This window comes from Triticum urartu, chromosome 1A (genome assembly GCF_056163025.1).
Source record: "Triticum urartu cultivar PI428250 chromosome 1A, HENAU_Tu73, whole genome shotgun sequence".
NCBI lineage: Eukaryota > Viridiplantae > Streptophyta > Magnoliopsida > Poales > Poaceae > Triticum > Triticum urartu.
This window is the reverse complement of record NC_141873.1, coordinates 380,337,090-380,359,802: the sequence shown is the minus strand read 5'-3', so window position 1 is coordinate 380,359,802 and position 22,713 is coordinate 380,337,090. Positions and strand designations below refer to the sequence as shown.

General features: G+C 51.4%; 3 protein-coding genes across 4 annotated transcripts; 1 reads left to right on the top strand and 2 right to left on the bottom strand.

Moving 5' to 3' along the window:
- Positions 1-3,645: 3,645 nt before the first annotated feature.
- On the bottom strand, positions 3,646-5,396 carry LOC125513480 (haloacid dehalogenase-like hydrolase domain-containing protein Sgpp). The gene is made up of 5 exons (XM_048678607.2): positions 5,112-5,396; positions 4,911-5,019; positions 4,648-4,802; positions 4,106-4,367; positions 3,646-3,984 (listed from the first exon to the last, which is right to left on the bottom strand). Exons 1-5 carry the CDS (start codon positions 5,303-5,305, stop codon positions 3,799-3,801), a joined length of 906 nt encoding a protein of 301 aa, XP_048534564.2. The 5' UTR covers positions 5,306-5,396; the 3' UTR covers positions 3,646-3,798.
- Positions 5,397-11,473: 6,077 nt separating this feature from the next.
- LOC125513388 (replicase polyprotein 1ab protein) lies at positions 11,474-13,937 on the top strand. Its single transcript, XM_048678496.2, has 4 exons — positions 11,474-11,921; positions 12,006-12,059; positions 12,841-12,966; positions 13,552-13,937. The coding sequence occupies exons 1-4, from the start codon at positions 11,523-11,525 to the stop codon at positions 13,726-13,728; spliced, it is 756 nt and encodes a 251-aa protein (XP_048534453.1). The 5' UTR covers positions 11,474-11,522; the 3' UTR covers positions 13,729-13,937.
- A 94-nt stretch (positions 13,938-14,031) lies between these two features.
- On the bottom strand, positions 14,032-14,930 carry LOC125513393 (phosphatidylinositol N-acetylglucosaminyltransferase subunit P-like). 2 transcript variants are annotated; one of them, XM_048678513.2, is made up of 3 exons: positions 14,533-14,930; positions 14,325-14,443; positions 14,032-14,237 (listed from the first exon to the last, which is right to left on the bottom strand). In XM_048678513.2, the coding sequence occupies exons 1-3, from the start codon at positions 14,838-14,840 to the stop codon at positions 14,134-14,136; spliced, it is 531 nt and encodes a 176-aa protein (XP_048534470.1). In that variant the 5' UTR covers positions 14,841-14,930; the 3' UTR covers positions 14,032-14,133. The 2 variants fall into 2 exon arrangements, with proteins under 2 accessions (XP_048534470.1, XP_048534465.1); XM_048678508.2 differs by having other exon boundaries at positions 14,032-14,223; positions 14,533-14,922.
- Between the last annotated feature and the right edge of the window lie 7,783 nt (positions 14,931-22,713).

Genomic DNA, 22,713 nt, shown 5'->3' with positions numbered 1-22,713 from the left:
TGGTCCGGAGCGGTAGTACCGCTGTAGGAGCCGCGGTAGTACCGCTCTGGAGCGGTAGTAAAAAATTACATCCGCTCCAATTCGCGGTAGTACTGCTGCAACCTTTTCAGAACACCAAAACTGCCACAACTTTTGCAAACGGACTCCGAATTCGACGAAACCAAGTTTGTTGGAAAGCTAGCGACAAGGGATAACACAATCTTGATATAAATACCAATAAGAAGCAAATGAAAAAAGGACCAAAAGAAAATGGTGAGAACCCTTCCTCGGACAAGACCGGTAAAACCTCCAACACCGAAAACATCATAGAAAACGCATGCAAACTCCGTTTTCGATGAACTCAAGCTTGTCATCAAGATGACCATAAGCTCTAAGACTCACAAAGAGAACCAAACAAGAACCAAGAAACATGATGCAAGGATGCAATGGTTTGAGCTCTCGACGAACGATACGATCAAGCTACTCACTTGAGAGCCCCCCTTGATAGTACGGCTATCGATCCTATAACCCGGTCTCCCAACCACCATGAGACCGGTAAAATATAAAACCTATCAAGGGCAAACCTTTGCTTGCACATGATCCACTTGAGCTAGATGATGATGATCTTGTCCTCCTCAAGATGGACCACCTTTCTTGATTGCGTTGGGTCGATGGAGACTAGATGATTGTTCCCCCATACTCCACTATGGGTGAGCCACTCTTCGGCACATCTTCACAAGTCCATTGACACCACAATGGATGGCAAGCTTCAAGCACTTGATCTCTTCGTGATGCTCCACTTGAACTTGCACACAGCAATCTTGATGACGATCACTACTTGATGTCATCCTCTCCATGGGTTGAGTGATATCTTCCTCTTGACGAAAGCCCATGAACACGTATCTAACCCTACGTAGAACTCTCACATAGACCATGGGTTAGTACACAAAGCACAATGGACAATGCTTACCATGCCATGGGATCACTTGATCCCTCTCGGTACATCTTCTACACTTTGTGAGTTGATCAACTTGATTCACTCTTGACTTAGTCTTGATCAACCTTAAATCTTTCCAACTCTCTTCATTTGGATGATGTCTTGAAGGTAAACATGAATGATCACACAATCTTCTTCTTCAAGACATGCTTGCAATAAGCTCAACTCTCACATGACCAATCTTTGGATAATTCCTTAATAGCACCTTGGTCAACACAAACTCTCCTTGAAACCAACACATGTACTCCAAGAAAAGCCTATGGACAAAACCTTCAAATATAACTCAAGGCAACCATTAGTCCATAGAGATTGTCATCAATTACCAAAACCAAACATGGGGGCACCGCATGTTCTTTAAAGTCTCGAAATGGTCGAGACATAAATATCGATATATTGGACGACTATATTTGGATATCGGAATGGTTCAGGGTGAGATCGGGAATATACCGGAGCACCGAGAGGTTATCGGAACCCCCCGGGAGGTATTTTGGCCTTATTGGGATTTAGTGGAAAGGAGGGGAAAGGAGCAAGGGAGGTGCCCCCCCCCAAGCCCAATCTGAATTGGGAGGGGGGCGGCTCCCCCTTTCCTTCCTCCCTCCTTCCTCTTCCTTCCCTCTCCTACTCCAAGTTGGAAAGAGGGCAATCCTACTCCCGGTGGGAGTAGGACTTCCCATGGAGCGCCCTAGAGAGGGTCGGCCCTCCCCTCCTCCACTCCTTTATATACGGGGGCAGGGGGCACCTCTAGACACACAAGTTTATTATTGATCCCTTAGCCGTGTGCGGTGCCCCCCTCCACCATAATCCACCTCGATTATATCGTAGCGGTGCTTAGACGAAGCCCTGCATCGGTAGCATCATCATCACCGTCACCACGTCGTCGTGCTGACGAAACTCTCCCGTGAAGCTTTGCTGGATCGGAGCTCGCGGGGCGTCATCGAGTTGAAAGTGTGCCGAACTCGGAGGTGTCATGCATTCGGTACTTGGATCGGTCGGATTGTGAAGACGTACGACTACATCAACCGCGTTGTGCTAACGCTTCCGCTTATGGTCTACGAGGATATGTGGACGATACTCTTCCCTCTCGTTGCTATGCATCACCATGATCTTGCATGTGCGTAGAAATTTTTTTGAAAGTACTACGTTCCCCAACAACATGTACTACTCTGAATCATCTGGACCACAAGTACCAACACGTGTATTTTAGGCCTATAGGTACAACTCCGAGTTAACCGGGCCTACACTTCAAGTCACATGGATCCAAAAATGTACAAGTATGATTCTTTTGAATCCAGAAGTACCACTCTGAGTCATCGGGACCCACAAAATACCAGTACGAGTCTTCCGGTCCCAGAAGTACTAGCATGAGTCTTCCGGACCCAAAAGTAATAATATGAGTTGTTTGGATCTACATGTACCACTCCGAGCATTTTGGCCATATGTACTTCTCCGAGCCATCTGGGCCCACAAGTACCAGTATGAGTTGTTTTCTCCGACATGTACCGCTCCAAATAATCTGGACCCAAAAGTTACGATGCGTGTGGCTTGGACGTATAGGTACAACTTCGATTTAATGAGGCCCACTAGTTCGCCCCACGGGTATCACTTCCAAGTCATATGGACCAAAAAAAAGTACAAGTATGAGTCGTTTGGACCCAGAAGTGCCACTCCGAGTCATCAGGACCCCAAATACCAATATGAGTTTTCTGGACCCACAAGTATTTCTAGTAGTTATTCGTATCCATAAGTACTAACACGAGTCTTTTTTTGTATGAATTACTAGCATGAGTCTTTTTTTGTATGAATTACTAGCATGAGTCTTACAAACCTATAGGTACCACTCCGAGTTATCCGGACCAATAGGTATCTCTCTGAGACGTTCAAATGAGATATGTACACAAAATTATGTTTTTTCAAACTTGTAAATGGCTTTAACAAAAAAAAGTTGGGAGTGTTCAGAAAGATAATTTGACGTACCTGCAATTAGCATTTTCTTTAGTACAACCTTTTATTTCTCCAAGGTTCGTCCCCTTGTGGCTTCACAGAGGGAAAAAAAGGAACTGGTTTGAGAGTTTCACTTGTAAGCTGCACGTTCTAGGCTCATGCAACATTAGTTTTATTTTCTCTCCCAAATAAATCTCAGCTATTTCCCGTAAAAAGAAATCTCAGCTATAAATGAACGAGACCCACCAATATGGCCTGCACCACGCCGCATAAAAATCGGATCTACGAAACAGATCGCCCGATTTTCGTTTTTTGAGAAAGTATATCCCCTAATTTGATACGGAAAGTCCGAAACGTCCATATCTCCATCGTCCCACACCGAAAAAAATCGGTTCTACACTAAACAGATCGAGCGTGTTGGGCGATGGACTGCGTGTGCGTCCAAAAGTCAAAAATCACCCCTCGATGCCCTTTGGGAAATGACTTTGTTGCCCCTCCATGCGGACGGCCAGATGTGCATGGTACTCCTTGATATGGTTTTGGAGTATCAGGATACCGTAAAAAAACTCATAAAGAAAGAGATTTTAGGTGTCAAAAGAAGAAGAACAAACATCCAAGGAGTGTGCGCTCAACTCTTCTGATCACGGATTCGCGCATCGGCGGGAAGTTAAATACTACTCCCCTCCATTTCGAATTATTTATCGTAGGTATGGATATATCTAAATGTATTTTAGTTTTAAATACATTCATTTTTGCGATGAGTAATTTAGAACAGAGGAAGTAGTTGCAGAATTATTCATGCTCGTGTACGATGAAATATTGAACTTAGAAAAATCGGGATCACCGACTAGTCGTCCAGTTAGCAAGCATGTCCGCGAACATCAGCCTTGCTTATCTGCAGCTGCAGGGTCTAGCTCCTGAAGCATGGCCATCAGCTTCGGGTCCCGGAAATCCCCGATCAGCAGGCTCGCCCCCGCGTCCCTCAGCACCTTCTCCGGGTTCCCGGTGGTCAGGCCCACCACGGCCACGCCGGCGGCGACGCCGGCCCGGATCCCGGACGCGGAATCCTGACAAACCAAATGAACAGAAACATCACGATCGGCAATCCAACATCGACGTGGTGCATTCATCGACGTCGTGGCATGTGGGCTGTGGCGCATGAACAGATGAACAGCGGATCTTGATTACCTCGAAGATGAACGTGTGATCGGGCGACGCGCCGATGAGGTCGAGGGCCTTGAGGTACGGGTCCGGGGACGGCTTGGCCCGCTCGCACTCGCTCCCGATGACGAGCACCGGGAAGAAGCTGGTGAGGCCGAGGAGCGACAGCACGAGCTCCGCGTTCGCCCTCGGCGCGTTCGTCACCGCCGCCCGCTTCAGGTTGCGGCCTTCGATCCATGTGCACAGTTCCTGCAATCCCGCCAGTCCCTTGAGCTCTCCTGCTGCCAACCTGCACGGTTTCTAAGCTTGAGATTTCCAGGAAGAATCAGAGTAACAGAGCAAGAACAACACATGGGAATTGAGAATTTCGGGGCATTGTACTGAAATCTGCCTGCTCTGTGCCTGTACCCAATCAGTGCCATATCTGAAACTGAATCATTCAGAGTGATCGATACTTAACAGCATCCTCTAAAACATTCCATATATGCGAGATTCGATATTATTTATGCTACGGTATGTAATAAATCATGCTACGGTATGAAGAATGAAGGTAGGGTAATGTTGGTTACTTTCTGAACAGGGCTTCCTTGCGATCCATGAACTCCATGCCCTTGGCGTGGTCGAGCTCCGGGAACAGAGCGCCGGCGAGGGCGTCGTTGTGCCACCCGCTGATGTTGGCGCTGTAGAACTCCTCGGTGATGGGGACTCCATTGTTGAAACCAACCTGCAGGGAGATTCAGTTCAGAGAGCTCGGGGTCACAGCACAGGGTAGCTGCAGACGCTTCGCCGGTGAGAGAGGAAAAGCGAGCGACGTAAAAGCAAAAGCGCGCACCTCCTGCAGCAGCTCGCGGAAGGCGAGGAAGTGGAAGGGATCCGAGTCGCAGAGGGTGCCGTCGATGTCGAACAGGATGGCCTCCAGCGGCGCCAGCTCCCGCAGATCCCTGCTCCATGCGGATTCAGGGTTTCAGACGGTCAAGAACCAGCAGGACAACAAGCAAAAACAGAGAAACGGAAGGGGGGCAGTGTAGCTGACCTTTCGCCGGCGGCCGACATGTCCGGCGCTCCGGTGCCCCGCCGGTAGGCGCGCGCGGTGTGGTTCCTGTATCTGCTGAAACGGGCGCTGGCGATGCAAGGTGAGCGTGGTAGCGATGCAGTAGAGTGGTGGACTGTAGGAGGGGAGGAGACGGGGCAGACGTGTGGCTGCGAACCGCGCGCGAAGGCGTACATGGGAAGCTCGTGCTTTGATGCTGCCTCGCTGTTGCAACGGACGGACGATGGTCGTCGGCAGTTTCCTCTGCTCCAGTCAGTCTGACCAGCAGCGTGTGATGTTTTTCTTTTTGAGGGAATATTGGATTCCCGTTCACGAGAGGCCGAGAACAAAGATGCGCAGTGAGACCAGTAGCGTGGTCCTACTACGGAGTTGTACATGCTCGTCGCACCATAGGACACGAATTTTTGGAATACGGTTCCACACCCACCGTTCGAACGGTAACTTCGAAAAAGATTAGCAAGTAATTTTAAAAAAAGGAAAACGATGGGGCGCGGTGCACCGGTCAAACTTTGGGCCGAACGCGTCCACGCGCGCTTCGCCCCAGACACCCACCAAACGACACGTAGACACGGGGCCACCAACGCTATCCTTTCTGCTTTCTTCAACCTCACGCGGATCTCGCCTCACAATGCATGCATCTCTCGCCTCCCCTGTTGCAGCACGTGAGCAGCTCGCCGTCAGCCATGGATGTAGCTTGGAAGATGAAGTCCCGCCGGTCAGTGGCGAGTCTACCAGGGGGGCTTCAACAGGCTGAAGCCTACCCTCCAGGAAAACGAAATTTTCTTTTACTACTAAACTAATCTCGTCCCAGCCCAATTGCCCAACTTCTAAACCTATGTATTAGCGAGTAGCAAACAAACAACGCTGCACACCCACAGAGAACAGAACAGGCGACTCACGAACACACAGCGGCGGCAGCCATGCGCTCATGCTCATACTCCAACCCAAGCGCCGCCCGCGGGGGACTAGGGTGCCGCCAGGGGAGACGGTTGTGGTAGAGCTTAGCCGTAGCAACAACTGATTTAGGCGGGGGATGCAGTCTGCAGGAGCTCGCCGGCCTGCCGACATGTGTGGGGCGCATGTTGTGAACGGGGTAACTGAACCGGATGCACTGTTAACTATACTAGTGCCAAAAACGTTCTTATATTGTGGGATGGAGGGAGTCATTTAGTGTCCAATGGAACTATTTAAAGATTCGCAAAAAGAATCGAGAAAACATACTAAGTACATGCATAGTTTTGCAACTAGTCCTGAACCTATCCCAGCTTGTGCATGTGTAATCCAAACTTTGGATAAAAATTTCATATTTGTCAAAAAATCTAAAAACTTCCAGTAGAAAATACATGTTTCCGATGCTAATCTGGGAAAATTGAAGCTTATTTGGACCACGGGATTATGAGGCAATGGTTTGTTTCATTAAAATGATGTTTAGTTCTCTCAGCGTTAACTTTGAGCCCACCCTTCATTTTGTTTCTAGATTCGCCACTGCCGCCGGCCATGATTGCAACCCCGCTCGTGCTCCCACCTCCCCCTTCTTCCTGCTCCCTCACTTCCTTTCTCCTCCTCCTCTTTTCCTCTTTTTTTGCTGCAACCGGCGGCAGGTCAAACGTCGTGGAGGGGACCGAGGTGCCCCTGCTACGACCATGGCGACCGGGGGAAGCTGCAACCGTGGCATCAGGGAGAGTTGCGAACAATGTTTCCCCATGCTACAACCGTGGACGCAAAAAAGCTACATCCAATAGATAAAAAAGCTTCAACCAAACAACGGAACAGAGGAAAAGTTACAACTGTTTTGACAAATGCTTCAACCCGCAGATGAAAAAGGTTCAACTAGAGATTAAGAAATCTTCAGCCGGGGGGATTTTTTCGCAACCAAAATGTTGGACAAAAAAAAGCTTCAACCATAGGTGAAAAAAGCTTCAATTGGCATGGCGGAAGTTTTAATGTGTGAAAAAAGTTTCAACTGGCATAGAAAAGCTTCAACCGATGATAGAAAAAGCTTCAACCCGACTCGCCAATGGTAGCAAACGACGACGTTGAGATCTCGGTGGCGACACGGCAACGCAGCGACGACGGCGGCTGCTAGGTGCTGCAACGACAGAGGGGCTTCGGCGTGCTTCAAGGCGGCGGCGTTTTATGCTACAAGGGGCAACAACTTCCTACCGGGAATGTGCGGGGGGGGGGGGGTGCTGCGGCGGCGACGGGGACGAAGAGCGCATCCAGCAGCGTGGGACTGGCGAGGGGGGAGAGGTCCAGTTGAGGGGATAGGGGTGGCCAGCGGCAGGGACGGCCGGGGTGGGCGCGCGCGGAAGAAGAAGAAGAAGAATAGAGAAGTCAACAGGAGGGGAGAAGGCAGATCAGACGGCTCTGGTTGGCTGCATCGGGCGGCTGGGGCGCGACCGACCAAAACTGTTCGGCCGACGCGCCGACGCCTGGCACCGCCCTTAAAAAATTAATATTTTTTTGTAACAACCATACTCGCGGGGTATACTCTCGTATAATGTTTCACCAAGGAATGACATCCGTGGTAATATGCAAAAAAACAAATAAAATCAAAAGCGATGTAAAATAATAGATCAAAAGTTTTTCCAAAAAAGAAAATTGATAGTAAGGTCTCAATTGTGTTTTCTTCACTAAGAGTACCACGGGTGCCAATACTTCATGTAACTTCACACGTGAGTAAAAGGTTTGATACTCCAAAATTTCAGATTTTTTTTCTAGTAGTTTTTCAAATTTACTATTCATATGGGTGTGCACGGAACCATGTTCATCTTTGTATTTTGCGTTCACACCTCTCTTGGAATAAAATAATTCTATAAAATGGTGTGGGTTTCTTTCCTACTGGATAATTGCTTTTGCATTCGAAGGAAAAACATAAATATTTTATATGAAATATTCATAATTTATTTATTATTTTATAATTGACCGTCTAGGTACATTTGTTTGAGCTACAATTAATATGGAACAATTAATATGGAACAGAGGTACTAAAACAATAAGATATGAGACAGTTGAGCCAGTTTTCAAGGAATCCTGTGAGGAAAGATAGAGAAAGAAAACAAATTTTAAAATTAAAACCAAATAGAAATAAAAGATTAAAATTAAGGCAGAAGCTAAGGCTGGCCATACCGATGGTATCTTAGTCGACATTATGCACTCGGGAATAACAAACACGCTGATGTGGTAGAGAATTAAAGAAGAGAGAGTGGGTTAGAGTAACATAGGTATATATGTATCATAATAAATGCTATGTTACTTTGTGTTATGCATGGTTATAAATAAGATCATCTATGATAGTACTACTATATGATACTATGCACTATGAAGATAATATCATACATAGTATCATACACTAGTATCATGTGGATGATACTAGTATATGATACTTCCCACTATGAGTAGCCTAAAATCCGAAAACGAACGGAGCATTGCAAGAATTCTGAACAATCTCATAACCGTTCGATCCCACTTTCCGTGCTCGCTATCCGCGGAACGAATCAATCGCGCCCAGAATTAGGACTAATCCTTTCCCATGATTTAAGGATGGTTTCGATTATCATTAAAGAGACAGATTTTTTATGAATTAAGGATGGTTTATAATTCTCGTTAATACAGAACTATTTTCCCCCCTGATTTAAGAACAATTTTCAATTCTCATTTAAGGAGAAAGATACACACCTGATTTTTCCCCTTTTAAGGACGGAGAGAAGGTATGCTTTTCCGCGATAGAAAGATTGTCAAAGGTGGGATTTGAACCCTCAACCTCTCCATTGAGGATTGAGTAAGATAACCACTAGACTATCTAATCATTTGTATGATTGGCTAGTTGAGATCTAATTTATAGACATGTGAATCACACTAGGAAATTTGAGCATTGTATCGAAGAATGGCTTGGTAAAAGAGATTTGTCGAGGGAACTTATGTAGTGAGATCTTTACAGGTACGATCATCGAACTAACGTGATTGGAGCTTATGCACCGCAGAGTTGTGGTAATTTTTTTTGTGTAAATATCTATCTAGCAACTTTTGTGTGAGTAACATGATAACTAACACTTTGCAGACCTGATAATTTATGTACCCCGGTCCTGAAAACTTTGTCAGCGAGGGTGGGGATGGGGGAGTTCTTGAAACATACCACAGTAATTTTCGTGCAAATAACATGATAACTCATACATGGCAAACCTAATAACTTATGTACCCGGTCCTGATAACTTTGTCGGCGGGGTGAGGGTGGGGAAGGTCGCTGAAACATACCATAGTAACTTATGTGCAAATAACATGATAACTCACACATCGCAGACATGATAACTTATATATTCTGGTCCTGGTAACTTTGTTGGCGGGGGTAGAGGGTGGGAAAGTTGTTGAAATATACCACGATAAATTCTGTGCAAATAACATGATAACTCACACATTGCAGACCTGATAACTTATGTACCTGATCCTGGTAAATGTGGCAATCGGGGGGGGAGGGAGGGTGATGCCCCGGTAATTTCTGTGTAAATAGCATGGTAATATACACATACAGAGTTGACAACTCACATACAAATGCCACTGTAACTTTTGACACGAGAATTTTGTTTGTGTAAATAGCATGTATATATCACAGACTTGATAATTTAGATACAAAATTGTGTGAACTTTAACCTGGGAAAGAAATGTTATTGAAAACATACCCCGGTAACTTATGTATAAATAGTATGGTAATATACGCACCGTCGACCTGATAACTTATGTACAAACGCCACAGTAACTTTTGAACCGGTGGAAAAAGGTTTATGAAAAGATAGCTTGATAACTTTCATGTAAATAGCATGGTTTTTTACACATCGTAGAGTTGATAACTCGGGTACAAAGACTGTGGTAAATTTTTAACCATGGGAAAAAGTTGTTGACAACATGCCCAGTAACTTTTGTGTAAATAGCATGGTAATATGCGAACCGTAGACCTGTTTTACACACAAACATCATGATAAATTTTGACCGAGATAACAAAATGTTCAAAACATATTCATGGTAAATTCTGCATAACAGAATGATAACATATGCACAACAAAGTTGATAACTCACACACAAACACCATGATGACTTTTGACCCGGAGCGTGTTTGAAAACATACCCCCGATAACTTCCGCGTAAATAGCATGTTACTATAAGCATCGTATACCTGATAACTCACGCACAAACAACACGATAACTTTTGACCTGGGGATGGGGGCAGGAAACTGTTTGAAAACGTACCTCCTTCCGATAACTTCTGTGTAAATAGCACGGTAATACATGCATCATAGACTTGATAACTCTTTTCCAGGCTTTTTAAACGGTTTTTTTCCTTTCGTGAAAGTCACGGTTTTTCTTCCGCGAGAGGCACGGTTGTGCTTTAGCGAGAGTCACGGCCGTGCCTCTCAGAAACGAAAAAAATGAGTTTTCTGTTTTTTTTTCTTTCGCGAGAGTCACGGTTTTGCTTTCGCGAGAGGCACGGTCGTGCTTTTGCGAGAGTCACGGCCGTGCCTCTCGGAAAGGGAAAACAAAACACGTTTTTTGTTTTTTTTTCGTTCGTGAGAGTCACGGTTTTGCTTCCGCGAGAGGCACGGTTGTGCTTACGCGAAAGTCACGACCGTGCCTCTCTGAAAGGAAAAAAAATACGCTTTTCTGTTTTTTTTCTTTCGCGAGAGGCACGGTTATACTTTCACGAGAGTCACGGCCGTGCCTCTCGAAAACGGAAAAAAACGCGTTTTTTATTTTATTTTTCTTACACAAGAGTCACGGTTTTGCTTCCACGAGAGGCACGGTTGTGATTTTACGAGAGGTACGGGCGTGCCTCTTTCGGAAAGAGAAAAAACTGTGCTCCCGGTTCGGTTTTTTCGTCCTGTTTTTTTCATCCGGTTTTTTTCATGAAAAAAAAAAGTTCGTCAAAACCTATCAACATGGGATCTAATTTTGAAGATTTCGACGCGAGGAATCCAATGGTGAAAACGGTTCGAGATTTGGATGCACGGTTTAAGAGATAAAACGTTTTGAATAAACGGACCTACAAAAAAAGGAAAACTCTTAGGTTGCGACAAGTGGCGCGCTGCATGTGCGCCATTTGTCGCGACCTGGGAAAGTGAAGTGTTGTTTGCAACGAGTACTTCTTAATTAGTGATTTCGTATTAAAAGTGAATAAAAGAAAAAGAAACGAAAGAGAAAAGAAGAAAATGATAAGCCGAGTTGGGCTGGCCCAAGACGCGCGTTGGGCTACGCATTACGTCGACAGTTTGTTTTGACGTAATGGGCGGCCTCGAGCGCACGAGAGTAGAGGCCTCAACCCAACACGGCCCACGAACCGAGCGACCCCATCCGCACAATAATCTCGCGACCACGCGACGCACTCTTGCCCTCGCACACGCCGGAATGGCGTCCACGCTCGCACCTCCTCGGTGGCATCACCCCCCACCGCCGTCGACCCGGACCAACCCCGGCCGCCTCCTCCACCTATCGCGCTCCGCTGTTCCCGCCCGCCGTGTTCAGCTCGGCCGGGCCTCGACGGTGTCCCCTCGCGCCTTCTTCGGCCGCGCCGACCTCGACGGCCTTCTGCAGCGCGCTTGGCGAGGCGCCAACGCGGGGGCCGAGCGCCTCTCCTTCGAGGCGAGACAGGCCGCGCAGCGCCTGGACGGGCGGTACTCGATCTCGCGCCGCGTGGCCGAGGCCGCGCGCGCGGCGCGGGAACGAGCCGCTGAGATCGACGCCGAGCTCGGCGTCGGCCGGCGGTGGCGGTCCTTCTCCGTCGACTTCTCCCGCAGCTGGCCTAGGGTACAGACGCTCTCCAGCATGCTATGACCTATTAGCGCCTAGCTGCTGGCTCAATTTATGGCTAATTTGTGCTTTGGTGTGCAGTATCGGAGGGAGCTGAGTGACTTCCTGGCGACTCCTATCGGGCGAGCCTTGTCTGTGAGTTCACTGGCAGCTTGAAATCAATCGGTTATCCTGCGTACTCATTCACATACTTGCGTAGATCGTCACCGTTTGGATTTTGCTAGTGATATGTAAGCATGTTTTGCATCAATCAAATAGACCTATTGAGCTATACTAGTCTGTTGCTAAGTCCTGATCTAGTTTAGGAATAGTGGGTGAGTTGTTAGCTGAAGCTAATTTTGCAGAAAGAATTTGTTGTTTGCAGTCAAGGTCAATTGATTTGCAGGCTTGAAGTGGTGTCTGACTGATTGTTGTGGTTACTTAAGTAGACCGCAAGTTAGTGTAGACAGGTTCCCAGTAGTTGACTCTTTCTCGGGTCTGATGCTTGAGCTTGGATTCCTAACACTAAGTTAGCCATAGCATGATCTTAAAATATCGAGGAGGCTAGGAGTGCAAAGGTGATTCATGTGAAATAGCCACTTGAAGATCGCTGCTGTTGATATCATTTGTGTATGTAGGAACAAACATAGGATGCAGGAACACGAACATATGAAAAGAAGTGAGACTTATCACCCATGCATTCACAATTCATTTCTCTTGCTACATTTTTAATAATTGGGGGAACAATCTATGCAAAATTTACCCATATACGGAGTTTTATTAGATACACCTTTACTTCAGCTGTCTGGTTTGTGCACACTTATATTTTTTAGGATCCAAGTTGTATGAATAGTTCTAACTTTGAGCACCTTCTCATACCCAACTTTTTCTACTTCAATATTATGCTGCAAAAATAATATTCCATATTTGGTTGCAGACACTTACTTTCGTGTGGCTTGCACTGTCGGGGTGGCTCTTCAGAATTTTCATTTTCAGTACATTCGTGCTACCATTTGCAGCCCCTCTTCTCCTTGGGACATTTGCTAACAGGGTTGCTATTGAGGTAAATGGCCATCTTTTGAAATTTAGTATTTCGTCCTCCACTTATTTAAATCACTTCAAAGCAAGTCTGCAGCAGTCCCTATGTGACTGGGTGTGGCTGACTGGCTGTTGTTTATGATTTTCGTATTAATTGTTACTCCTTCCGTTCCAAATTACTCGTCGCAGAAATGGATATATCTAGAACTAAAATACATCTAGATACATCCATACCTGCGACAAGTAATTCGGAACGGAGGGAGTAGAACCTAAGCATTTTGTTCAATCCCTTTGAGCGTTTGTCTGTACAACAAAGCATTTCATCAGTTTAGAGTTGGATCTATAGTTTTATCCCACATCAGTGACTCGAATGAGGTCACCCTTGCATTGTAGAAGGGTAGTTCAACCTAGATGCAAATATAGTTGCTCTTCTTGTATGCAGCATACCACTTTAGCAGGCCGATCCTCATACGTGCATAACATTTGGGTTTATCATGTGTTATTTCTGGATGTTGAATGAATCCTCTGCAGCATCGCTGCTCGTCAATTTGTTCTTCTGCAGTAATCGGCTAATACCAGCAGTCACTGACCTCGTAAGTTTTACTTCCAGGGATCGTGCCCAGCATGTAAAAGACGGTTCGTGGGCTACCGCAACCAGGTGATCCGGTGCATGAATTGCCAAAACATTGTGTGGCAGCCAAACAGCAGGTCCTCGGGAGGCGGTGGCGGTGGTGGTTCAAGAAGCTCAGGGCCTGATTACATCGACGTGGAGTTCGAGGAGAAGTGATGAACGCGCTGTTCTTGCACTTTACACGGGCTAATCAGGCGTGGAGGAGAGGGAATGAGAAGACCGTGTGCTCAGGCTGCGATTGGTGAGCCGTTTTGTATATGCGGCTGTGTTCGTTATTAGGTGTGTTGTTGTACATTATATGTGCCTGTTATTACAGTTGGCTGGCATGCGCAAACTCACTTCTGGCCTATGCAGTACTTGTTACATTTTGTGAGTGCAGTAGGGAGACTGTAATTTGTAGAGCATGCAAATGCTACTTCAGTAATGAATCTTGGAAAGCAAAAAAAAATAAATAAAACCCTTGCACATCTATCATAAAAAAAAGAGATCACGATGGGTTCAGCCGAGTCCATCCTCCTCTTGGAAGTGAATGAAACCCTTGCTCGCCAAACATGAGATGGTTCATCCGGTCAATGCCGATGTCCGAGATGGGCTCGATGGCTTGATCTTCCCCCGTCCGCAGAGAAGACGCCGGCTCCCGGGCGTGTTCATCTGAGAATGGACCACTGTAATGAGGTTTCTGAAGATGTGAAATGACCATAGCGGAATGCATCCTGTCCCCATTTTTTTGACAGGAAGATCTCGATCCTCACCGGAGATGGTGTTGAAGCAAGCCGGCGGAGGAGCGAGGAGGAAGTTGGATGCGACGTACAGGACCACGCCCTGCGCCACGGCCACCGCCACGAACGCCGGAACGGCCACCGCCCAGCGCCTGAGAGGACAGCAGCAGCAGCACAGGTGACAGTAAGTGACAGGACTCATTTCTCGCGAGGAAGAAGCAACTGCGGTGGCGGCGGATACTTGTTGGGGTAGTAGGTCGCGCCGATGTGGCAGAGCCACGGCTCCGGAGCGTACGCCCACGCGATGTACGCGAGCGCGGCGGCGGACGCGGCGATGGACCCCACGAAGCCGTACGCCTCCGAGTGCCTGGTGCCGCGGCCTCTGGATGCGGCCGCATGCCTGGGGCTGCGCTGTCGCGCCTCCGGGGAGGACTCCGTCGAGCCCGCCGGTCGCATCGTTTGGTTGGTGCTCAACTGCTCACGCCGTGTGGAGACCGGAGAAACGGAGGATCCGGGTCGGGGGAAGCCCGCGTCAGCAAGGCGGCCCATTTTGAGAGGCCGCCAGCCCGATCTGCCTTATTCATTCCGGCCGACTACACGTCGAGCGACATGAGATGATGAGTTAGCCTTTACTAGTAATCGTGTACGTGCATAAAATAAAATTGATCCTTATTCAGTTTTCACAGTGGTATAAATGTGAACATATAATTTTAGTGATCTAAAACGTCTTATATTTGTTTACAGAGGGAGTATCAACACTATTCAGAGAAAAAAAATTGACAAATTGAAAAAGCTTGCATGATGGACTGGACAAAAAGATATACCTCTCCTCAAATATAACTTTGAGATGAGTTCGTAGACCTGTACATATACCTCTCAGATATATCCTTCAGGTTCAGGTTTAGGGTCAGGTTCCTGAAAATGAGTTGCAATAAGAAAATCAGTGAGAAATTTACTCCCAACAAAGAGAAAATCAACAAAAGCCAAAATCAATGCCGAACTCGTCACCAGCATGCTGTACTTGCTCCCTAAAAAAACATCCTGCACTTACCGAGACAGCATACCAATTCTTCATCTCCTCTAATCTGGCGACTTGGCGAGATGTCGTGTGTGGTGACCTGCCTGCTGGAAAGAGCTGTCGAGGGAGGGCACGAAGAGGATCCTTTGTCAGCGAGCAGAGGAAGAGGCGAACACAGTCAGACATGTATCGATCCATCAATGTATAACTATTCTCGCCATCAAAATCAATTACAAGGTAATTCAGTAGTACTGATGAACCTGCTATGTCACAAGAACAATCTCGGGGATGCCTGCTGAGACGCTGATGTCGGTCCTCGCCGAACCTCTTTGTCACATTGTCCAGGAACTTGCTCAGCGCCGAATCTTGGATTGGTGTCGGAGTAAATAGCCATGGGTAGCCTAGCCGGCTTCCCCTGGCCCTTCTGAAAAAATTACGAGCCCGTCCGGCTCTCAAGAATCCAAGACATGGGGCCGCCTTCCCCTTGCTGGCTGTCACCCAGGCCGGCTTTCGGAAGGCGGCCCGACTTTAGCCCTCATGAAGAAAGCCATGGGAGGGCCGACTTCGAGAAGCCGGCCGCGAGGAGGCCGACTCCAAGAAGCCGGCTCCCATAAAGCGGTCGAGACCGTACCCTCAAAGTTTGCATCCACCTAGCGGCGATGAGACGGGGCGTGGCTACAGTAAAGCCTGCCACCCCAAATCCCGGAGCACGATCGGCACAGTGCGCCGTACGGGTGACCATGACTCGCCCGGCGCAACACTGTTGCCATGCCGACCCTGACGCCATCCACGACGGACTACCAGTGCGGCCCACGGGCGGTGGGTCCCTTCGGGTAGAGAGACACCCGAAGGCGGCCACACCTCCCCCAGTCGGCCCAAGAGAGAGCCGGCTCCCCGCAGCCGGCTTGCCATCTTTCTCGAAGGAGACGCCCCATTAAGGAGACAAGACGCGGTGAGGCTACAGCGATCGCCCGCCGGGCGGCGGCATTATAGCCACGCCTACCACGACGAAGCCCACGTCACCAAGATGGAGCAACAGTAACCAGCCGCCGACCAGGTCCTGGACAGTGGGGCCTGCCTGTCGACCATGGGGCCGGCAGCCGGCGGGACCCACCAGTCGGCGGGCCCCAGCAGCCGGCACAGAAACCGGCGAGCGCAGTCACAGACGGCTGGGCCCCGCGCCCAGTCAGATTACCATTGTACCCCCGGAGGGTAGGCCTATATAAACACCCCGGGGCACCCATGCAAAGGGTTGGACCCCCATCTAGTTTTAGACACCACACAAGGAGAAGAAGCAAGCTAGCCGTGCCCTTCTTCCTCCTCCCACCGAACAGCTCAAGGAGCATTGTGTAGCTACTTATCCATCTAGTGATCATGCGGAGACCCCGCAGAGCAGCAGTAGGGGTGTTATCTCCACGGAGAGCCCCGAAGCTGGGTAAGATTCGCCGGCGTGCATGTCTTCGCCTCATCCCGTTTCCAGGCACCGGCGACGTCTTACTGGCTCCCACAATGATAAGCCACCCGTTGGCATATGTCGCACCTACCACCCGACATTTGGCGCCCACCGTGGGGCCAGGTGCACCGTCGTCCGGAGACCTGTTCTGGACGGGAACCCTCTTCCTCCCCAGCGAGCGTAGCCAGCCCGGCACGCCCGATGGCGCTTGCCACGACGCGCTGCAAGGCGTCACCAGCATCTGCGCGGCGAGCAGCCTCGCCAATCTCCTCGACGAAACCCTCATCTCCGACGAGCTCGCCTCCGATGCGGGCACCGACCACCTCGCCAACCTCCTCGGCCAGCTCCATGTCTCCAGCGAGCCCGCTGTGGATCTGGAGTCGGTTGGCTCCACCGACCCGATGCCTGTCGACTCCGACACGGCCTCCTTCGACACCTTCCCCATCAACGTCGCGATCTACAACGACCCGCTTCCTCGGACCGACGGCCGCGATACTGTCACCAGTGAAGTGATGGTCGTCGGCCACGGCGGCCTGGCCGACGAGAGCGCCCACGACGCCCCGCACGCGGCGGCCCACGACTTGTCCACCCCCCTCCCGGCTGATGCCGACGACGAAGCACTGGAGGCGCGCCGCCTCGCCCTCCTCGCAGAGGGCCGGAGGCTGGCTTCCGTGAGACGCCTCACTGAGGCCTACCAGCGCGAAGCTGACCGCGCCGCCTTCGGCATGCCGGCCCCGGGCCGGCCAAGCCGGGCCGGCATTGTCAAGCAACCGGCGCCGTCATCGCCGACATGCTGGGAGTCGACCGCCCGGTCTATGCCACTCCGCTCGAGAACTTGCGTGCCGCCCAGGCGGCCGTGGACGAGTTGGACGGCTTGGAGGCCGAAGAACTCCCCCACATGACCCGGCGCATCCAGCAACTGATTGACGCGGCCGCTCGGTGGCACGAAGCCGACGCCCACGCGGGAAGCCCTCCCCCGCGCTGAGATCACGGCGCGACGTCCCGGACACCGACTACGAGCAACGCCCGCGCGCGGTGCGAGAAAGAGCCGGCGGCCAGCCGAAGCCGGACCCGAATCTCCATCGAGCGAGACGCGGACGGCCATCCCCGAGCCATGGAATGGCGGGGCAACCCGCCTCCGCCTCGACCCCGTGGAGAGAGATATCCCACCCCGCCACCAGTGGCGCACCCGACTCTCAGCGGCCGACTAGGTCGCCGCGAAGGAGTCGGCGAGAACGACGCCCGCCATCGGATCGACCGCCTGGCGCGATCCCTGGCACTGGAAGAAGAAGACGATGTCGGCCCGCCTTGTTTCGGCCCCCGCATCCGCGACAAGCCTTTCCCCAAAGGGTTCTCGCTCCCAAGAGACACGGCCAAGTACAACGGCTCCGTGAAGCCGGAAGATTGGTTGATCGACTATTCCACGGCGGTCAGCATAGCCAACGGCAACCGGCGCGTTGCCGTGAAGTACGTGCCCCTCATGCTGCAAGGCACGGCGCGGACCTGGCTCAACAGCCTCAAGCCTCTCAGCATCAACATCTGGCTAGATTTCACCGAAGCTTTCATCCGCAACTTCACCAGCACCTACAAGCGGGCCCCCAAGCCCAGGCAGCTCTCCCTGTGCGTACAGGGCCCAGCCGAGTCCACTCGCGACTACCTCACGCGTTGGGCCGAGCTCCGCAATTCTTGCGAGGGGGTGCACGAGGTGCAAGCCCTCGAATACTTCACTGCCGGGTGCCGAGAAGGTACCCTCCTCAAGCACAAGCTCCTCTGCGACGAGCCGACTACCCTCGACGAGCTTCTGGACATAGCAGACAAATACGCCACCGCCGACTCTTCGATGAAGACCGAGCTCCGGGTAGACGCGTCCGGGAAAGTACTCAACCCGGCGCCCAAGACGCCGGCAGGGGATTCCGGCCGACGCCCACACCCGAACGACCACAAGCGCAAGGGCCCTGCGCCGCCTCCCGCCAGTCAGCAGGTGGCCACAGTCGAAGACGCGCTGCCTGAAGGGCGACCCGCGCCCAAGAAGCCCAAGGGCGGCCGGCCGGCTTGGCAGCCGGCTTTCTCCTACGAGCAAACTCTCGACGCCCCGTGCAAATTCCATAGCGGCACGAAGCCGTCCAACCACACAACCCGGAAGTGCCATTGGCTCACCCGAATCTCTAAAGGCGAGGGGCTCGCGCCGCCTCCGCCTGCCGGCCTGCCGCCTCCGGCTCCGCCGCCTCCGGCCGCTCGGCCCGCAGTTGGAGCCGTGCACGACAAATTCCCCGACGAGCAAGCAACCTACATCGTCTTTACAAGCCAGCTCGAAGACCGGCGCGGCAAACGCCGAGAGCACCAGGAAGTCAGCGTGGTCGCTGCCAACCCCGCCGGACACATGCATTGGTCAGAAAAACCCATCAGCTGGAGCCGGGCCGACCATCCAGAGGTGATGCCGTCTCCCGGCTCTTATGCGTTGGTCCTAGAAGCCACCCTCGCGACGGACAGACGCGCTGCCTGCTTCTCCCGCGTGCTGATAGACGGCGGGAGCAGCATCAACATCCTGTACCGTGACACCCTGGAGAAGCTAAATGTCAAGACGAAGCAGCTCATGCCTACTCGGACAGTGTTTCATGGCATCGTACCTGGCTTGTCCTGCGCCCCCATTGGCAAGATCAAGATTGATGCACTCTTTGGGGACAAGGAGCATTTCCGCCGGGAAGCAATCTGGTTTGAAGTGGTGGACCTGGAGAGCCCCTACCACGCGTTGCTTGGCCGACCCGCCTTGGCCAGGTTCATGGCAGTTCCCCAGTATGCATACCTCAAGATGAAGATACCAAGTTCCAAGGGCGTCATCACCGTAGCCGGCGATTACAAGAAGTCTTCCGAGTGCGCTGCCGCCAGCAGCCGGCTGGCCGAGTCCCTTGTAATTGCCGAAGAGAAGAAGATGTTGGACCGGGTCGTGGCCATGGCCAGCAAGCAGCCGAACCAGTCCCCCGACCCCAAGGAGTATGATGCCCAAGGATCTTTCCAGCCGGCCAAAGAAACCAAGAAGATACCCCTTGACCCCGAGCACCCCAAGAGGTTTGCCGTCATCGGGGAAAGCCTGAACAGCAAATAGGAAGGCGAGCTCGCCGATTTCCTCCGTGAGAATCGGGACATCTTTGCATGGTCCCCCAAGGACATGCCGGGTGTTCCGAAGGAATTCGCCGAGCACAAACTACACATCCGAAAAGACGCGAAACCAGTCAAGCAGCCCCTCCGCTGACTATCAGAGGAAAAGAGAAGGATTGTAGGGGAGGAGATAGCCCGGCTTCTGGCAGCCGGCTTCATTATGGAAATCTTCTTTCCAGAGTGGCTTGCCAACCCGGTCCTCGTGTTAAAGAAGAACAACAAGTGGCGTATGTGTATAGACTACACAAGCCTCAACAAGGCCTGCCCTAAAGATCCCTTTGCCCTGCCGAGGATTGACCAAGTGATAGACTCCACGGTCGGATGCGAGCTGTTGAGTTTCTTGGATGCTTACTCAGGATATCACCAGATAAAGTTAGATCCGGACGACCGCCTGAAGACCACCTTCATCACGCCATTTGGAGCCTTCTGCTACCTGACTATGACATTCGGCTTAAGAAATGCTGGTGCCACTTTTCAGTGTTGCATGCAGAAGTGCCTCCTCAAGCAACTCGGCAGGAACGCTCACGTCTACGTGGACGACATTGTGGTGAAGACGGAGAAGCGTGGCACCTTGCTGGAAGACCTCAAAGAAATGTTTGAGAACCTACGCCGGTTCCAAATCAAGCTCAACCCCGAGAAATGCGTGTTCGGAGTGCCAGCCGGCCAGCTCCTAGGCTTCCTGGTCTCCGAACGCGGCATCGAATGCAACCCGGTGAAGATCAAGGCCATCGAGAGAATGGCGATCCCCACCAAGCTTCGAGACATCCAAAAGTTCACCGGATGCTTGGCCTCCTTGAACCGCTTCATCAGCCGGCTCGGAGAGAAAGCTCTCCCCCTCTACCGCCTCATGAAGAAGAGCACTCACTTTGAGTGGAACGACCAGGCCGACCAAGCTTTTCACGAGCTGAAGAAGATGCTGGCCACGCCGCCCGTCCTAGCGGCGCCGACTGAGAAAGAGCCCATGCTCCTTTACATTGCCGCAACCAGCCGGGTGGTCAGCACCGTCATCGTAGTCCAACGCCCAGAAGAAGGCCGAGCCCAGCCGGTCCAGAGGCCGGCGTATTATTTGAGCGAGGTGCTGTCCGCTTCAAAGCAAAACTACCCGCACTACCAGAAGATGTGTTACGGCGTGTACTTCACCGCCAAGAAGCTGAAGCCCTACTTTCAAGAGCATCCCGTCATGGTCGTATGCACCGCCCCGCTGGCCGAGATCATAGGCAGCCGGGACGCATCCGGCCGGGTGGCGAAATGGGCCATCGAGCTGGCCCCTTACACAATCTTCTACCAGCCCCGCACCACCATCAAGTCCCAAGCACTGGCCGACTTCCTCGTCGACTGGGCCGAGACCCAGTACCTGCCGCCGGCTCCCGACTCCACCCATTGGCGCATGCACTTTGACGGGTCCAAGATGCGCACCGGCTTGGGAGCCGGCGTCGTCCTTACCTCTCCCAAAGGCGACAAGCTCAGATACACGCTGCAGATTCACTTTGCCGCCTCCAACAATGTAGCCGAGTACGAGGCACTCATACACGGGCTCCGGCTTGCCAAGGAACTTGGCATCCGCCGGATCCTATGTTATGGCGACTCAGACTTGGTGGTTCAGCAATCATCCGGCGACTGGGACGCCAAGGACGCAAATAGGCAAGCTACCGCTTCCTGGTTCAACAACTCAGCGGATACTTTGAAGGATGCGAGTTCCTCCACGTACCGCGAGCCGACAACGAGCCAGGCGATGCCCTGGCTCGAATAGGCTCCACTCGGCAAGCAATACCAACCAGCGTCGCTCTACAACGCCTCCTCAAGCCGTCCATCAAGCCGTCTCCAGAGTCCGATTCCATCTTCATACCGCCTGACCCCGACGCGGCCGGGTCCGGTTCGAAGAACCAAGCAGGCGACCCCGGGACTTCAGTAGTCGGCCCGGGGACTTCGGCAACCGGCTCGGGGACTGCCACACCCGGCTCGGGGACTGCAGTAGCCGGCCCGGGGACTGCACCAACACAACAGCCGGCGGCCGACTCCAGCATTTCACCACCCAGCCCGCCCACCCTGGTGGCAGTAGCCACATTGGCAGTAGGAGAAGTCGCGGCTCCGTCATGGGCTCAGTCCATCCTCAACTTCCTAGTAAACCAAGATCTGCCGGCTGACGAAGCAGAGGCAAGACAAGTCCAACGTCGAGCCGGAGCATACACAATCGTCAACAGAGAACTCGTCAAGCACAGTGTCACTGGAGTCCTCCAACGGTGCGTCGAGCAAGAGAAGGGCATTGCAATCCTCAGAGACATTCACCAAGGAGAATGCGGCCACCATGCGGCTTAAAGATCACTCGTCGCCAAAGCTTTCCGCCATGGTTTCTTCTGGCCGACTGCTTTGGATGACGCCAAGGAATTAGTTAAATATTGCAAAGGGTGCCAACTCTTCAGCTCCAAGCAACACATGCCGGCTTCGGCACTCAAGACCATTACCCTCACCTGGCCCTTTGCCGTTTGGGGACTGGACATGGTGGGCCCATTCAAGATGGCGCGCGGCGGCATGACGCATTTGCTCGTCGCCGTGGACAAATTCACCAAGTGGATTGAGGCAAAGCCGATCAAGAAGCTGAATGGGCCGACTGCTGTGACATTCATCGCAGACATAACAACTCGGTACGGCGTGCCACATAGCATCATCACCGACAATGGCACGAATTTTGCCAAAGGAGCCTTGGCACGTTTCTGCGCAGCCCAAGGTATCCGGCTGGACTTAGCGTCTGTCGCCCACCCGCAGTCAAACGGCCAGGTCGAGCGAGCCAACGGCCT

What these genes read in the sequence shown, in the direction of transcription:
- LOC125513480 (XM_048678607.2), bottom strand. Translation starts at nt 5,305, where the DNA reads ATGTACGCCTTCGCGCGCGGTTCGCAGCCACACGTCTGCCCCGTCTCC. An exon ending in AAGGAAGCCCTGTTCAGAAA is followed by an intron (nt 4,368 to 4,647) that starts GTAACCAACATT and finishes GAAACCGTGCAG; the next exon opens with GTTGGCAGCAGGAGAGCTCA. An exon ending in ATCACACGTTCATCTTCGAG is followed by an intron (nt 3,985 to 4,105) that starts GTAATCAAGATC and finishes TTGGTTTGTCAG; the next exon opens with GATTCCGCGTCCGGGATCCG.
- LOC125513388 (XM_048678496.2), top strand. Translation starts at nt 11,523, where the DNA reads ATGGCGTCCACGCTCGCACCTCCTCGGTGGCATCACCCCCCACCGCCG. An exon ending in CTATCGGGCGAGCCTTGTCT is followed by an intron (nt 12,060 to 12,840) that starts GTGAGTTCACTG and finishes ATTTGGTTGCAG; the next exon opens with ACACTTACTTTCGTGTGGCT. An exon ending in CTAACAGGGTTGCTATTGAG is followed by an intron (nt 12,967 to 13,551) that starts GTAAATGGCCAT and finishes TTTTACTTCCAG; the next exon opens with GGATCGTGCCCAGCATGTAA.
- LOC125513393 (XM_048678508.2), bottom strand. Translation starts at nt 14,840, where the DNA reads ATGGGCCGCCTTGCTGACGCGGGCTTCCCCCGACCCGGATCCTCCGTT. An exon ending in GCGACCTACTACCCCAACAA is followed by an intron (nt 14,444 to 14,532) that starts GTATCCGCCGCC and finishes CTGTCCTCTCAG; the next exon opens with GCGCTGGGCGGTGGCCGTTC. An exon ending in TTGCTTCAACACCATCTCCG is followed by an intron (nt 14,224 to 14,324) that starts GTGAGGATCGAG and finishes GTCCATTCTCAG; the next exon opens with ATGAACACGCCCGGGAGCCG.